The 17,204-nt window shown below is 39.7% G+C and overlaps 1 protein-coding gene across 2 annotated transcripts in view; it reads right to left on the bottom strand.

The window, feature by feature from the left end:
* Positions 1-17,204, bottom strand: part of SCAPER (S-phase cyclin A associated protein in the ER) — a 197,247-nt gene that overhangs the window by 84,911 nt on the left and 95,132 nt on the right. For both annotated transcript variants that reach the window (XM_016125783.2, XM_016125786.2), the window contains exon 23: positions 10,646-10,772. In XM_016125783.2, the coding sequence (XP_015981269.2) occupies positions 10,646-10,772 (127 nt within the window). The remainder of the gene's footprint in view (positions 1-10,645; positions 10,773-17,204) is intronic.

The raw sequence follows: 17,204 nt of genomic DNA, 5'->3' as shown, positions 1-17,204 counted from the left end.
TGGCCCCAGAGTCTAGAACCACACATCATGGATGGCTTTGGCTTAAATCTCCAGAGTACAGGTCAAAATTTCTAGCTACCACCTTCTGAAAGGAAGTCCACACCCTTCAAAAATCACCTATTTATTAATATAGCTTTGTGATATTTATAGGTCAGAAAGTCTTCCTAATACATAGTCTACAAAGTTATGCATTTTGGCCAATTTCTCATTTTATCCTCAAGGAAATTAGAATAGTGAATCTTTTTCTAAAAATCTTTTATATATACAAACTCCACTGGCTTACTTCTTGTCCTTTTCCTAGTTAACTGAAAAATCTCATCCATTCATTAATTTTGTGGTCTCTTCAGGAAGTTTTTATTGAGTATCTAGGACTATAAGACACTGGGCTAGCTTCTAGGGACACAGACACAAAAGGATTCTTAAAGACTCTACAAGCAATAAACAAATGAACTATTCTGGTATAGCAATGATTCTCAACCCTGGCTGCTTCTCAAAATTACTGGTGTGTGGTCCCAAGGCACCTTTTTTTAAGTTTTTATGATAAAAAAGAAATTTAAAACAACAACAAGAAGAGAGAACCACCCAGTCATCTGTATTTTCTTTAAAAAAAAAAAACTCCTAATTCTGAGGCACTACAATACGCTGATGTTGAGCACTACAAGATTTAAACATAGGTGGGCGAGATTATAGAGAAAAAGCAGTTCACCGGGGCGCGTTTACACACAGAGGGGCAGCCTGCTCACGGAAACTTCCAGAACATACGACACACAAGCTGGTTTTTTAATAACAGAATTTCCAATCTCTATTTTGCCAGAGATCTCCAGTCAGGACAACGGGGTTCTATCATGTGCCCTCGGCTCCCTGTTATCCCTGCTGCAGCCCCTTCCCCGCAGGCTTCCGCTGCCGGGCTGCATCCCCGGTCAATGGGCCACGCACTGCCCCCTCCTCCGCCATTCGGCTGGCTGAACAGCACTCTACAAGCTTCGGGACTTCCTCCTGTACTAGGGACCTCAAATGACGAGAAGTAGAGCATCTCACAAAAGGCTGGATGCGACATGCACTTGGGAATTCTACTTCTAAAGATGTGTCCTATAGAAATACTCATACCGGTACTCAGCAAGATCTGTACACCATTTTTATTCAACAAATTTTGCCATTGATTAATATTTTTCCATCTAGGAAAAATTTAACAGCATAGAGTAAAGAATAGTTTTTCTTCTTTTGGAACTGCGATGTCAAAAACATCATCTTGTAAATGGAGTACGTGAAAATTCAAGGTAACTCATAATTGTTATCAAATAAAATATTTTTCAGAAACTATGGCTTGGAAAGTTGCTGTGTGTGTATGTGTGTGTGTGTGTCTGTCTCCCTCCCTCAGTTATGTTTGGATATTACCTATAATAAAAGTTAAAACTCAATGTAAAGAGAAATACAGGTCTGAACTGGTACTATGAAAACATGCTAGAGCACACACATTTAGGAAGACTATAGAAATGAATGTAACATTCATAACTACAGACTGGTTTATCATACCCATGCCAGGACCATGCTATCTTCTTCTAAGAGTGGAGGAAATTCCAATTTTAATCTATACAGTAAATGCCTTTACAGACTTGAACCATCCACACATTTCATTCACACACTTCACAAATGAGAGAATGGGTGAGTAGGCTAAATAACAGTTAAGGTTACTTAACTTTTAACATTCTATGGTTCTCTTCCAAAAATTTATAAAAACAGGAAAATACCTTGTAGGCTCAATATTTACTTATGGAATATATTTTATAAAATGTTCACAAAGTGTAAGTCATGAAAGAAAAATACATTTTGACTGATTGTGTGAATACATAACACTGAAATACTGAATATCTCATTTACACAGTTAACTTATTATGTCAAATAAAAACATCTTAAAAATATTTTTGATTCGCAGTTTTGCCACTTACTGTGTGACCCTGGTCGAGTTAGCTAATCTCTCTGTGTCTCAATGTCTTTATTTTTTATATACGCATAAGATGAGATAACATGATAAGAGTCACTATAATGACTTAATGAGATAACATTAGAAAGTGTCACAACAGTAGATGCTCAATAAATGCTAGCGTTCTGTTGTTGTTTGCTGACATTTTCCAGCTTTAAAATGCATTGTGGATTAATACCTAATGCTGGCAAGGGTGGGTGGGAAGGGATGCTTGCAAGACCATAGAAAGGTCTATAAATTAGTACAGCACAAAATTCTTTTATGTGTACCTGATCTTCACCTAGCCAAAATGATGGCTTAAGGGACACTCTCCATTTCCTGTATAAAACATGCAGACTGATACCTATATCCCAGTGAACATTCTTACCTTTGTGTGTTAACACAAGTAGGTTCTATGTATATGAATATATGTATGTGACAATCGCTTCTTCGCCACATTATGTAATTTAACTACGTGGCAAGTGAACTAATAACATATTAGAAGGAAAGTTTCTATGAAAACTAAGCTGAATGCTTTGAAAATATTCAATAATGGCAACTGCCATACAAAACTGCCAGCATATTAGGTATAAGTGAGACAAATGAAAAAACTGGGGGAAAAATTATAAAAATCTAGAGCTCTGATCATCAACTCAGATTGTTTTCACTTAAAAAATGTGAAAGTGAAATTTATAGATAATGTATTTTGGAATTTGTACTCGTGTAAGAATGACAAAATGGAATTCCAAAGAAGAGAACTATTCACAAAGAAAAGCCTTGTTCCTACATCAGAAGACTGGTGAATGAATATAAACTTAACAGGCTTTATTATCATGATTTCCTTGGTTTGTCTGTCTTTTGGGCTTAACCGAGCAACTACTGATCTCAATTACATTGGCTAAGATGGCTACTTGCTTTTTAACATGTTTGAAGGATAATCTGGCCTTTTTTTTTTTTTAATCAAAATTTCATTCCACATCTAGTAAATCTATTCCAGATAATAAGTCCTAGTCCATGTGGTACATGTACCCAGATGTCCATTCACTGAAGGATTTTTTTAAAAAAGCAAAATCTCCAAAATAATCTAAACAAATGCCCATCAATAAGGAAATGATTAAGTTAAGTTACTGGTACAGCTACTCTATGGAGTACTACAGAGTCTTTAAAAGAATTCCCAGAGTAAAGTAAAAGAGGAGTTTTCTTTTTGTTGTATTCACTTAGTTTTTCTTAAGCCATGTGTAGCCCTCTTTTTTTAATTTAACACCTCACTACCCCATCCCGCCCCACCCTATCCCCCCGCTAATCAAAAAAAAGAGAGAACTAGGGTAGGTCTTCATGTGCTGACATGGAGTAACACTTACAATATGTTACCAACTGAAGAGAAGGAGCTAAGAATACATAGAGAACGGTATTTTTTTGCTGAGGAAAAAAAAATGTGTATGTAGATGCACAGAATATATATACAGAGAAAAAATATGGAAGGATATTTGCCAAACTGTTAACACCTGTTAAATCTGAGAAGAGGGACTAGAAGGGAAACAGGAGGGGCATCCCCTTATTCTGTTATATATTTCTCTATTGCTTAATTTTGTTTTTAACAATTAAGAAATATAATAAAGATTATTTTTCTTTAAAAAAGGCTTTATGAACCTAAAGGTCACTCAACCAGAGGATTAGCCAAATAAATTACAATACTCACATATGACAATACTGCGTGGTTCTTAAATCACGTTCATAACAAATAATAAGAAAAGGTTTAGCGTTACACACTTTCTATAACGCACGTGAGTAGAACTACTAAAATGTTTCATTTTAAAATGATATATATTTAAATACGTGTATTTTTATTTGAAACAGTGGTAATTGCAATTCTGAAGGAGCTGCTGTAACCAATTTTATATTTTCTAAGGACAACTCTCCATCCATCTCAAGCCTTTAGTAGAGAAAAAAATCAATGCAACCAATTCATACACACTAGAGACCACAGATTTGCAACTTCTCCCTTTCCCCCCAACAAGATGGTACATTTCTGTTCTCTGTAGGGACGTTCAATTAACAATATGAATCTCCTCCTCCATCAGCGACGGGCACCACTGAGATGTTCCTCGCCACCGAAAGACGTATAAGATGGGCTTGCTGATCCCCTGACTTGCTAGTTAACAGGAGAATTACTGCCTACTCCTATAAATGACTCAATACGCTTCTTGTCATAAACACAGTGGCAGCTTCTGAAATCAATCTTTCATGACCTTATTGATTAGGACACTTAGAAATAATGAGACTTCACTGGTGGCAGAGTAATGCTCGCAAAAAGAAAAAAAAATACTCCAGTGAGGGCTTGCCTATTAACACTGCCAAATTTATCTTCCGATTGCCCTTTTCCTATTACAGATGTTCACCTAGAAATACACATGATAAAAAGTTAATTTTGTGGTTCATGTGCTTTTTCTTAACACTTCCTGGTAACATATTTTAAATTAACAAAATAAATAAATATAAAAACTTTAGACCACTGTCTCCCTACCTTTAAGATCAGTATGGAATTTCCATGGAATGAGAACACCTGGATTCTTCTGAGAGCGATTACAGAATAAAAACTATTTAGGAAAACCATATGATTTCACTCACATGTGGGATATAAAACTGAAAGCAACAAACGAACAAGACAAACGAAAACTCATAGAAACAGACAACAGTTTAGCAGTTACCGGGGTGGAGGGGAGCAGGTATAGAAGGGTAAAGTAGGTCAAATATATGGTAATGGAAGATCTGACTTTGAGTGGTGAACACAATGCAATATACAGATGATGTATTATTGAACTGTACACTTCAAACCTACATAATTTTATTACCAATGTTGCCTCCAATAAATGTTTAAAAACTCAACAGCAAAAATGAAAATAAATAACCCAATTAAAAATGGGCAAAGAACCAAAATAGACATTTTTCCATAGAAGATATATGAAAGGCCAACAGATATATGAAAAGATGCTCAACACCACTAGGCGTTAGAAAAATGCAAATTATTACCGCAATGAGCTATTACCTCATGCTTGTTAGAACTGCCATCATGAAAAAGACAAGAAATAAAAACTGCTGGTGTGGATGTGGAAGAAAGGGAACCCTGCACACTGCTGGCAATACTGTAAATTGGTACGGCTACCAAAGAACAGTACAGAGGATCCTCGAAAAGTTAAAAACAGAACTACCAACTATCCACTTCTGGGAATATACCCAACGGAAACAAAAAACCTAACTCAAAAAGATATGTGCACCTCTACGGTCACAGCAGCATTGTTTACTCTAGCCAAGCACTGGGAACAATCTGAGTGCCGATCAGTGGATAAAGAAGTTCTGGTACATATATATAATGGATTATTATTCAGCCACGAAAAGAAGCATATCCTGCCATTTGCAACAACATGGATGAACCAACCAACAGTTGGTTCTTTGAAAAGACCAATGAAACTGACAACCCTTTACATACACTAAAAAAAAAAAAAAAAAAAAAGACTCTCAGGACTAAAATCAGAAGTGTAAGTGGAGATGGTATTGACCTTGCACTTCAATACCACAATACATGTTTAGAAGCAAGCCAAACGTCCATCGATGGTGGAACGTCTAAATATCATTATGGTAATTTTATCCAATGACACAGTATATAGCAATGGGGAAAAAACCCTCTACAACAACATAAATTCTTAAGTACGTAATCTTGATAGAAGACACCAAATTACAGAGTAGCATTCCATTTACATAAAGTTCAAAAACAGACATACATAAATGAACCTCTATTATTTAGGGGATAAAAGTATAAAGAAAAGTATAAAAGTAGTTACTAAAAAGTCAAAGTAATTGTTTATCCAAATATTAAGAGAATGGCATGATTGGCAAAATAAGTATGGGTGGGTCAGAAGGTACTGGGATGTTGGCAATGCTCTATTTCTCAACTAATAGTCACTGGGGTTTTTGCTGTTATAATTATTCATTATTCTGTACAAATGTATTTTATGTAAATTTCTGTGCGTTATATTACATACAAAGCTAGAGGTTTTTAAAGAGTTTTAAAATAGTCCACGAAGTTAATTTGCATAAGCATAATAGAAAATATCAAATTGTGTGAAAAATGTTTCTATAAATTAGCCCCATCAATATTCATCACTGAGTTTTTATAACAAATTTATTAGCTTTTAAGAGTACTTTTCACAAAGAAGCCACAGTGACTAAAACTGTGTGTTTATATAAAGGTAAGTTTCACCATCCAAAAATATGAACAATTTAAAAATATTAACTAATTGTGTTTTTACTGAGATATAGTTAACATAAAATGCACATATCTAGGTATTCAGTTTGATGAATTTTGGCAACTACGCACACCTATGTAACCACCACCTAAAACTAAATACACAAACACTTCTTCTTTTGTTTCCATTGTTTCTTTTTTAAAATTACAATACATATATAAATTAAAGCTGTCAGATGCTTGAAATAATAATTCCATTTTGCTTATAGTAGTCTTCTAATATAAGCTAGCTGAAGAAGGTATGAAAACCATTTCCTTTTTACTTTGGGTCATATGATATACTTGTCATCTGATGAAATATGGGCGTCATACAACTATGTACAGTTATTGACCATCTGCTATAAGGGAATAACTACATAAATTAAAAACACAGTAAGTGGGAGGATAAAAATAAGAGGTTCCTACGATTGAATATTTTCCAGTTCCACTCAACTGAAGAAGTCCAGCTGAAAATAAGAGAAGCAAAAGCAAATGAAATCATAGTTTGGTGAACAGGCAGTGTCTAGCAGGACCCGAAAACAATTTTCTGAACACAATTAGGTTGAAAAGCTCTCGGGGATTAATGGTTTTTCTCCTGAGTCCAGGCATGTGTTAAGTAGCCACAAACTTCCTGAAAATTATATAATCGTATTAACCAATGTTACCCCAATAAACAATTTTTTAAAAGCCACAAACCTCAGTTGGCAAAAAGCAGGAAGAAAAGAAGAGGGTGAGTGGGGAAGAGTTTCTACCTTTCTACCCTCCACAGTTTCTGCTGCCATTTTCCGAGATGAGTTTCGAGCACCAGAGTACACGGCAAGCTTTGCTACAGCAATCGCGTGTCATGTGACGTGACACCGCTAAATTCATTTCAAATTATGAATGCAGCCGGCTCTGTGGTTCGCTTATTCATGTTCAAGAGAGTCACAGCTGAATCTCTATTGCAATTTGGCAGGATTCTAAAAGTCACAAAAGGCAACTGGACAAAATCCATGACCAATCCATCTGCTTACACTGTTTACTTACAGTAACAGCACACAAATGTCTCGTGTTTCTGATAATCCACAGAATGTTTCTGGGATACTGTTACTATCCTAACGTAAATGTTCACCTTCACAGAGTAAAGAGAAAAGCCAATGCAAATACAAACCATGCTCACTTGGACCAAATGTAATACAATGACAAGAATGAGGAAAATGCCTTTGCACGTACAAGAATGTTTTAGACGCTCTTATTTGAAATAATCTATCAGCATCTGAAATAATGTAGGTGACAGGAATTTGGGTTGCAAATCAGTTCCGGGGCTGCAGGATGTTTAGCACCTCCATACTGTGCCAAGGTGCCTCCTTCACAGTCTCTGAAGGTGCGGTGAGGGGGTTCACGGTCATGCTGGGCGGTAGGCTATGGTGGTCTTAGCTGTGTGAGGGGGAAACTCCCACTGACTCCACACCTTAGGCAGCACGGAGCCTTTTTCTTTGTCCCCTCAGTTATGAGGCTTGCAAATCCTTACAAATTTGCCAGCCTGGCAAATGCTCTTGGGGAAATCAGTGATAAGCACAACTTTCACAATTCTTGCTTTTTATTTAAACTGGTAATTATTTAATTTCTTCTTAGCTGTTTGATGCTTTTAAGAAAATTCTTTTTTTCCAGCACATAAATGTTTTTGTTGGTGGAGCTGGTACAAACCCTAGACCACCATATTTCTAACAGAAGTGGCTGAAGTTTGCCAAAGAGCCTAACATATGCGACAGAGCTTACAGACTTCTACTTCTGAACAGAATCACAGAATCCCCAAAGCCAGAAGGACTTGAGACCTGGCAACCCCGGTCTCCTCAGTTTCCTGATTGCTTCCATGACAAGAGAGTTTCTGTGCATCAAAGTTTAGCTCATTTGCTGTAAGATAATTCTCAGAACTTCACAAAAACTACCTAAGGAAAACTGTGTCAGGCCACAAGAGAAAGCATCCAAATGTTGAGGTCTAAACTTAGAAGAAAAATACCTCAACATTCATCTCTCACATTCTTCAGTGAGTACCTCCCATGTCCCCCAAGTCCCCCCTTTGTCACTTTAGGCCGTCTTCAAATCCCTCTTTGGGTACTTGGCTTTGGCTCTAGTGATTTCGTTACTCCAAGCAGTTTTCCAAACAAATAAACAAAAAAACAAAAACTGTTTATTTACAACTCCTAGACTGAAACCATAATATCATCAGCTGAGTTATGCTGAAATGTCAGTATACATTCTCAACAGAATTCCACATGAAGTGAGTCTGCCCTGGCCAGGTAAAAAGGACTTTAGTTATAAAAGTAGCAAAAGGGTCTCGCTGTGGGCATGCCTGTACTCTGCGGGGGGCCTGCCCTGTGGCGAGTTTCCTGATGCAGACCATTCAGACGGGGAGCCAGACACACTCTTCCCCCCCAAATGATAAGGAATCAGTGGTATTCCAGTAAATTGCCCCTTTGTGAATGAAATTACTTTACTTAGATTTTCTTATAACTACTTTTCTTATAAAGATTCTATTCTTCCCTCAAAAAGTCTGTGATTACTTCAATCTAAGATATCACAGTAAGGAGCACATGGTAGGATTACCAAGCAATCGCCTTTTAGTTCAAAGTATAGGTACCCTACATAAAGAACAAAAACAATCGGTGCAAATGTTAAAATAATTACAGATTTTCCCAAGATGCGCCAAACCTGCGAACACCAGCTAGCCCACTTCTCACAAAGGCCAGTGTCTGGCACCTGCAGGGACGTGTCAGGCCGCGGAAGGGGCCTGCGTGGCCCTGCCACAGCGCTGCTCTCGGCTACGACAGACAACCGCACTGGCTGGTGCCAAAATGCGGCCAAGCAGCACCTCGTGAATGAAGCCGGCCCGCATTCCGCCAGAGGCACGTGCCCTAGACTAGAGCCATGATTCTCAAGGCATGGTCCCTGGCCCGGTGGCACCTGGGAACTGGTTAGAAATACGAACTCTTGGGACTCACTCCAGACCTACTGAATCAGACCCCAAGGTGGGGCCCAGCAATCTGTGTTTTAACAGGTCTTCCAGGTGACTCTGTGCAGGCTGCAGCCCAAGGCTCCCGCGTTAGAGCCACTCTTGCTTGTTCGCTGTGACACAGGAATGTTTCCGCAGCACTTTCATTTAACCTCTGCCCCCAGGCCCCACATACCCAACCCTGAAAACGAATGTCCACTGTCAGGAGACTGGACAAAAAAACTGTACTATTAACACAATGAAGTCCTCATTATATGACAGAAAAAATTAATGAAAGCCGGCTACAGTTACAAGCTGAAATAAAACTTAGAACTGTAACTCTGAACATTATGATTCACAAAAGACTGCAGTATGATATTTTGTAAAGATCATATACGAGCAAAACTAAACATTACTTAACAATACATTTATGTGATACAGCAATAAAGCCATTTTTTAAAAAACAAAGACACCCCTTTGATTCTGCACAGGGTTTCCCTCAGATGTGGAGGGACCACACTGGGGACAGTCCACTTCTTAAGTCAGGTGCTGAGTTCACAGCTGTAAATTGTATTTATGTTACTTTCATCACTACAGTCTTTCTAAGGTATAAAATATTATATAATAAATCTGAAGCCCAGAAAACAAGAAACCAAAAAAAAAAAATGCAACTAATGAACAAATCTGGCCACTACCTTAAGTACTAAAATTAGAAACCACCTAAGAGACATGAATTGTGTAAACTGTGGTATGTTCTTCTGTTACAAAGAATTTTTGAAGATATGAAAAATTATTTCTGATAAGTTAGCCAGAAATAAAAATGTAGAAAATGCACAGTAAAAGGATCAGAAGAAATACAATAAAAGGATCAGAAAATATAATAAAATGTCAATAGTGAGTATTACAGGGAGTTTCATTTCTTCTTTGTACACTTAAAATTTTCTACAGTGAATAATAAAGACTTTTAAAATTAAAAACTTTTAAATTGTCATTGAAACATTTAATGACTATAAGTTATTAAAGAATTAAAGAAAACTGCCAAATCTGCTTGAAACAGGAAGGAAATCGATGTTTTGTGAAAATCTGTGATTTATGAGCTTTGTAATTCGAAGCTTTATATTTTCTGCCACATAATTGTATATCTATAAGTATGATTCCATTTAAAATAATTTCATTTTGTTTATGTGGACAAAAATATGACTGAGAAAACCATGACCTAAAGAATATATTTTTGTTATTAAGCATTTCAATGAAAACAACTGAAAACAACTTCAATTTAAGTAGGAATGAAAGGAAAAAAACATCCATCAGTGGCTATCTTTTGGAGACAGAAGAAACACGGACACTGAGAGTCTGCCTTACAGCCTACGTCCTGTCACAGTGAGAAGGAACCACAAAGGTAGAGGCCAGAAGCCAGAGATTAGTTACATACCTCTTTTTCCAATATTCTAGCGATCTCTCCTAGGGTCCGATCTAAAGCAGAAACCTTATTGTTTGCCCATGACCCACTGTCTTGTACTTGTAGTTGTTTCAGAAGATCTTTGGCTAATCGCTGAAGCCTTCAATACAAAATGATATGGAAAGAAATGAATGAAAGGGAATCACGACATTAATGAATTAGACGACAATATTTCATTTTCCTAAACATTTTGAGACAAAAGGTACTTCCATTATTGTATTAGAAACTATTTCGCAGAGCACCCGAGGGGAGAGAGAAATGAACCACTCCCAAGGCTGGTACTGTTTTCCATTCACAAACGACAATGAAGTCCTCAAGGCACAAAACACAACTGAAGGACGGTCCTCCCCACTCAAAGGACTAGACCAATGGCTGCCATCAGTTACCATGCGACATTTAAACTAGGACAGAACTGGAGATGGGGAGACGGTGGAATATGACAGCAGAGAAAACGAGTGTTAAGAACCAGAGCAGGTTTTCATACTTTGATTTACATCTTCAAGGTGGGCTTGGATATTATGCTATAAGCACCGTAAACTCTCAATGTCAAACTCTCCATGTTCCAATTTACAACCCATTTGGGACTGACTGCCAGTGCTCATATCAACTAATTAGACAACTGAGCAATTATGTATTTTTCACCCAGAAATACTACATACTACCTGGATCGTGCGGTTCTCTAGTAAAGGGACAGTACGTAGGATTTCTCTGTAGCCCTTACTTCTTCAAGGCCTTTCCTTCCTACTTCCTTGCTTGAGTATCTCACCAACAGATACTCACTAGACACTCAGATGTCTCCCATTTTCCCCTATACATCAACCCCTGCTGTCTTACTTCTACTTTTGTCAACGACAGACTCCATAGGCCATCACTGCAATCACTTCCTTGTAAACATGCTCCATTCCCCATCTCTCTCGTTTAGTTTGATACCTTCCTACCGGCCAACTCCAGCAGTGGTGATAATCACTAATGTTTGTTTAGCTCTTACACTGGACACGCACTGTTCTCAGTGCCTGGCATGCATTAATTTATTTAGCTGCATTAACTGACACCTGCCAGCCTCCTCCATTTCTGACCCTGAGGAAAAGTTCTACCACATAAAAGACCAGTATGATGACAGAGTCAGGATCTTACTAAGTCCATCTAGTCTTCTCACTCTCCACAAAGAGTTTACTTGCTTCGTATGTTCCCCAATCCTTTCAAAACTCCACCCTTTCCATCCTCCCTCTTGCTTTTAAAAGAAGATCTTACATTTCATAAAGAAACTGGAAGATACCGGAACAAGAAAATCCTCACTTTCTGCCACAGATCTTCAAGCCTGTCTGCATTTCACCCATATTCTCCTGTCTCTCTGTGACAATCAAGGAAGAGCGAGCCCTCCATGTAGGCTAACCCTGCTGCGCGGGCTCTGTATGCACTGCGCTCTTTGCAAATGCTCTTATTTCCTTTTTTCTGGAATGCCTCTCCCCACACACATCATCTAGAGAACTCCTACTTATGCTTTAGTTCTTAGGCTACATATTACTTTCTCTGATTTGACCAGTCCTTCAAATCACTCGGCCAAGTCTCGCCCATGGAGAGCTTTACAACAAAACTCTCCACAGCGATGGACAGGATGTTCCACATCTGTCCTATCCAACGTGGTGGCTGCTAAGCACCTGAAATAGTCAGTGTGACTGAGGCACTGAATTTTAAGTTGCATTTAATTTTAATAATTTAAACTTGAACAGCCACACGTGGCTACAAGCTACTGTTTACAGTGCAGAAGCACAGCACTCACTGCATGGGGGGTGGTCCCTGCCCACCGTGGCTCACTGCCACCTCCACACTAGTGCATGCGACAGCTACTTCATGACGAATGTTCGAAGCAGACATTTCTTCTTCACATTCTTAATTACACCCATAACCTCCCAGGTTACAAAATACTTTCATGTCCATGATCTTATTTAATCATCTGAAAAAACACTGCTCGTTACTATTATCCCTGTTTGAAAAATGAAGAAACAAAGGCTTAGGCAGAACAGGCGACTTTCCCCAGGCCTCACAGCTGTCGAGGTGTTGCTGGGACTAGGAGCCCAGGCAGCCGACCTTCAGACCTCACGCTGCTGTCTCCATCCTAGAACAGGGCTTCTTCCACAAATGCACTTATGTAAAATTTTTAAATTTCTCAAAGAATACAAAAGCAAATGCAGATAAAAAAGGATACTGCTGAACTCGTTTAAACCTAAGCTACCCACATGAAGTTACTCTGACATGCTAAAGGATGACTACGAACTCTAGAGGCAGAAACATGTGTGCCTGAATTCTGGCTCCAGCGCATAACACATGCATAAACCCTGGCAAGGTTATCTGATCGCTCTGTATCTTGGTTTCTTCCTCTTAAAAGTGGAGGTAATATATATTTTTTTCCTTTTAAAGCTTCTGAAGATCAGAGGTAATTAATTCAATGTACCGAACGTCACCCACTAAAGTAGACATTCGATAAATGACCATTGTGACTGCTGTTCACTGACATAAGGTCTCAATCTAACAAAGGGGCAAAGGGAATGTAAAAAATACAAAAACCAAGTCAGAGCAACATACTTCTTTTCCCTTCTAATCGAACACGGGCTGGAGTCCCATCCGATTAGAGTTACTCACCTTATCATGTGGAAGAATACTGGCAGTGAACTTCACTGTGTGACAGATAAGTAGCCACTTCAGCTTTTGGCTGAATGCAGCCTGCACACCATGTAACTCAATATCCAGCCACAGCAACTGATGCATACGAATCTACAGTATTCTTACCAAGAACGCTCACATTCCACTGAGAACCAGACGTACTCAGGGAGGCACAAGGACCATTTTAACTCACAGAATACAAGAGGCTTGTATTTCACCCTGAGGTAAATCAAATCTGGGATTCATGTGAACCTACCCTCCAAGGAAGAACGCCAAAGCGAGGGGGCGCGTAGGTAACATGAGCTAAACGTCTGCTTCATTCCCTGCCTCCAGAAGGACCACAAATAACACAGACCCTCTCAAGACAAAAGGCATCGGATTTGGATTTATACTATAAATAAATACAGAATGTCACAGTACTGAAGCCCTGAAAGCTACATTTTCCCTAAAGGGCAAGGACGGGAGATGTTTTAGAGGGTGCAGTTTTTAACACAGAAGTCGTTATCTAGGTTTCTTCTGGCAGACAATTTCTCTTGCATGAAAAGAAAAAGTGGAGGCTCTGTAACTTCTGGCCTAAAATATGAAAAGTGTCCATCTGGTAAATGGCTTTGTGGAGAATGCTGTTTGGTCAGATATCTTCTTCTCAAAATTTGAACCAATTCCAAGGACAATTCTAAATTCACATCTGTCACTGATGAATGTAAGAAGTATCTCTGTAAGGAACCCTAACTTTCACCACAGTGAAGTTCTGGGGAGTTTGTTAGGGTTGCTGGGAAGATCTGTGAAAGAGTGAGAGAGACTGGGTCCACTTCAGGGTGATGGACACAAAGACATGAATACCTTAACTTTCCTTTTTCTTTCACCTCCTCTGTGTGAAAGGCACATGGTTCCCCTTCTATTTTAAAATAATATCCTTAAGCCTGTATTTCTATACCAGAGCTCAACAAATCCCTACGTAAGATGAAAAAATCAGTATACATGTATTTCCTCCTCCATCAGACACTTTTCATTTTGCCTGCCAGGATCCCTTCTCGTGGGAAAAAACCCACATTCCCTTTCAGGGAGCCCCTCGCCCTCAGAGTTACACAGGGACACCAGGGTGCTGCTCCCAGGCACTCGCTCCCAGTGGAGACTGCTGGAAAATGTGTGTGTGCTATTTCACAATAAACATGTGTAACATCTCATATGTACATTTATATCTACGTCTACGTCTATTCCTACATATTGGAAAGTACGAGTTAAAACTGACACCTACGATTCCAATGCATTGCCACAGGGTTTTCCTATTTTCCGTGGGCAGGTTTTTAATTCTCTTCTCCAGCACTGAGAGGCCGGCCTTCCATCGTCCTGGACCACTTACCTATTGGACCAACCCCTATTCGTGGCAGGTAACCGTCCCTGTCCCTGTACGCATGCTATCATCTCCACCCTCTCACCCTGCTGGGGTTTCAACACTCTCTGCCAGGCCACCTGAAACCCCAGACACAGGCCGCTGCTTGGTGCTCTTTCATCTAGTGGCTTCAGGACTGAGTTTTTCTGGAAAGGGGAGGAGTGACCGGAGGAAGAGCTACCTCCATTTCCATTTATCACCAAGAATCATTTTATAAGGAGGCAACACTCTCCACCAACCACTGGGTTACCGAGGCCACTCATTACAGCAGTTCCCCTTCTGAAGCGCAAACCACCCCTCCTCCGCCCAGCGGGAAATGCCTCAACTTGGCTCCTGAGTCCGCTGACAAAACACTGGCCATCTGTGAGCGTTTCCTAGCCATCTAATATGACAGGACATTCAGATCTGGAATTGGGCGTTTTCCCAAGAAGTTCGTGGTTCGCCAAGTGAGAAAGGACATCTCAGGTCCCAAATGAGCGAGGACAAGGGATGCTCACTGTTGCTGCATGGCCATTGTTTCCAGGTCTCTCCAACAAACAGATGTGGAAATGAAGGTGTGGACATGCACACAGCACTTCTCACGAGATAAAACACCTCCTCGTTCCTGTCATTCAAATTAAGGGCTGTGGCGAACCCTACTATGTACACCACATCTGTTGCCTTTCTTTCAGACAGAGGGTGCAGAGTCTCAGAAGTACGGGGGCTGGAAAAATCCTGGTCTCCATAATCTCCTTTGCTTTAACCCACATGATATGCACAACAGACTCAGAGTGCCTTAACTAACAAGACAATCACCGATACAACAAAGAATGGTCAATTTTTTAACACAAGTTTCCCCTATTCTCCCTGATCTTTTTCATAGAAAATTATGAGATACAGCTCTTACATAACATTCTTTTTTTTCCTAGCCCTCAGTTAGACATAATTCCACAAGAACCCATAACTTGAAAGTTCATCACTAGTCCTTATGTTGATGTCTCTAATAATTCTGATTGTCTAAAGTGCATTCTCTATTAGTATTTAAGATCTCCCAGAAAAGAAAATGTAGATCAAGCATTTTGCAGCTGGAAAACTGATTTTCTGAGGGCAGAGAATCACTGACATACAGGAGCAAGAACTAAGTTGACATTGTTCCCGTGAGCCCCTGCTGAGGTGCCTACTTGAGAACGACATCACATGCTTTTCTCAAATCGATTCACCCTACTTCCCAGAAAAAATCTGTGGGTTACTTTGGGGTTCTCTTTCCTTACGCCCATTAGCCGAGTTTTCTTTGCTCTCACGCTGATGTCATACCATGCGGGTTTTGTGGCAACTGTTCCTACCCATTCACTTTTGGGATTTCCTGAAGATACATGGTCTTGTTGCCACCATCAGGTTTTAGTTTTCTTAAGTATTTATCTGGTTACTATGTGAGCATTCAGAGATACTACAAAATTATGCTTCCACTGCTACTGCCGTTTTTTCTAGACTTACGATTTCAAAGAGTTTGTTGGCTACCCTGTGGCTGAGAGACAGTGGCGGGCGAGGGCACTGAGGACTGGCTAGGAAGCTGCCATGATAATGTGAGGAGAGGGAGGAACGGGAAGACAAAGCTGCACTATGGGGATGAAGAACAGCGTCAGCTTCAGAACATATTGGAAAGAGAGAACCAAGAGAGTTTGCTGATGGACCGAAAGTGAAGTGTGAGAAAAACAGAACATTACTCTACAGATTTAAGCCTCCACATAAAGGATCAACTTGCCATTTTCTAAGATGAGCAAAAATATAAGGTCTGGGAGTGAATTTTAGGAGTCTAATTTTGCCCATGTTGACTTGAGGAAACGCTAAATAAGAAGCTGGATGCAGGAGTCTAGAGGTAGGCGGGGAGATGTGGGTTGGAGACATAAATTTAAAATCTATCAGTGACTAGATGTTTAAAGTCATGAACCTGAACGAGACTGCCCAGGGCATAGTGCTCTATCTGAACTCTCAGGACGAAGGCATGCCAATGTTTGAGGTCAAACAGAGGAAGGTGAACTAAGCAAAAGGTAAGTAAAAAGAGCGGCCAGTCAAGTAAGAGCACAGACCAGAGAAAGCTGTGTAGCAGACTGCTATATTGAAGTCCCCCTGAATTATGTCTTGCTAGCCTTGACTTGTATAGTCTCCTTGTACAGTGACTACGGACTTGGCAAAATGACTTGCTTTGACCAGTGGAACATAAGCAAAGTTGACATAAGCAGAGGCCTGATAAGGCTTGGCATCCCTTATGAATACTGATGCAAAAATGCTCACCAAATCAAGCAAAACCAATTCGAGAGCAGATTAAAGGTCATGCACCAGGACCAAGTAACCTGTCCCTCTCAAGGGGGCTAACCCGGGCTTCTTTGCATAGGGGAGCAAGAAAGTAAGGTTGAGAGCAGAAGCCTCAAGACTTCTGAGGCCAAGGCCTGGAAGTCACATGTGGCTTCCACAGCAGTCTCTAAGTCAAAAAAGTCGAAAGGC

This window comes from Rousettus aegyptiacus, unplaced genomic scaffold (assembly GCF_014176215.1).
Source record: "Rousettus aegyptiacus isolate mRouAeg1 unplaced genomic scaffold, mRouAeg1.p scaffold_m13_p_14, whole genome shotgun sequence".
Taxonomy (NCBI): Eukaryota; Metazoa; Chordata; class Mammalia; order Chiroptera; family Pteropodidae; genus Rousettus; species Rousettus aegyptiacus.
The sequence above is the reverse complement of the archived record's forward strand: the minus strand, read 5'-3'. Positions and strand labels throughout refer to the sequence as shown.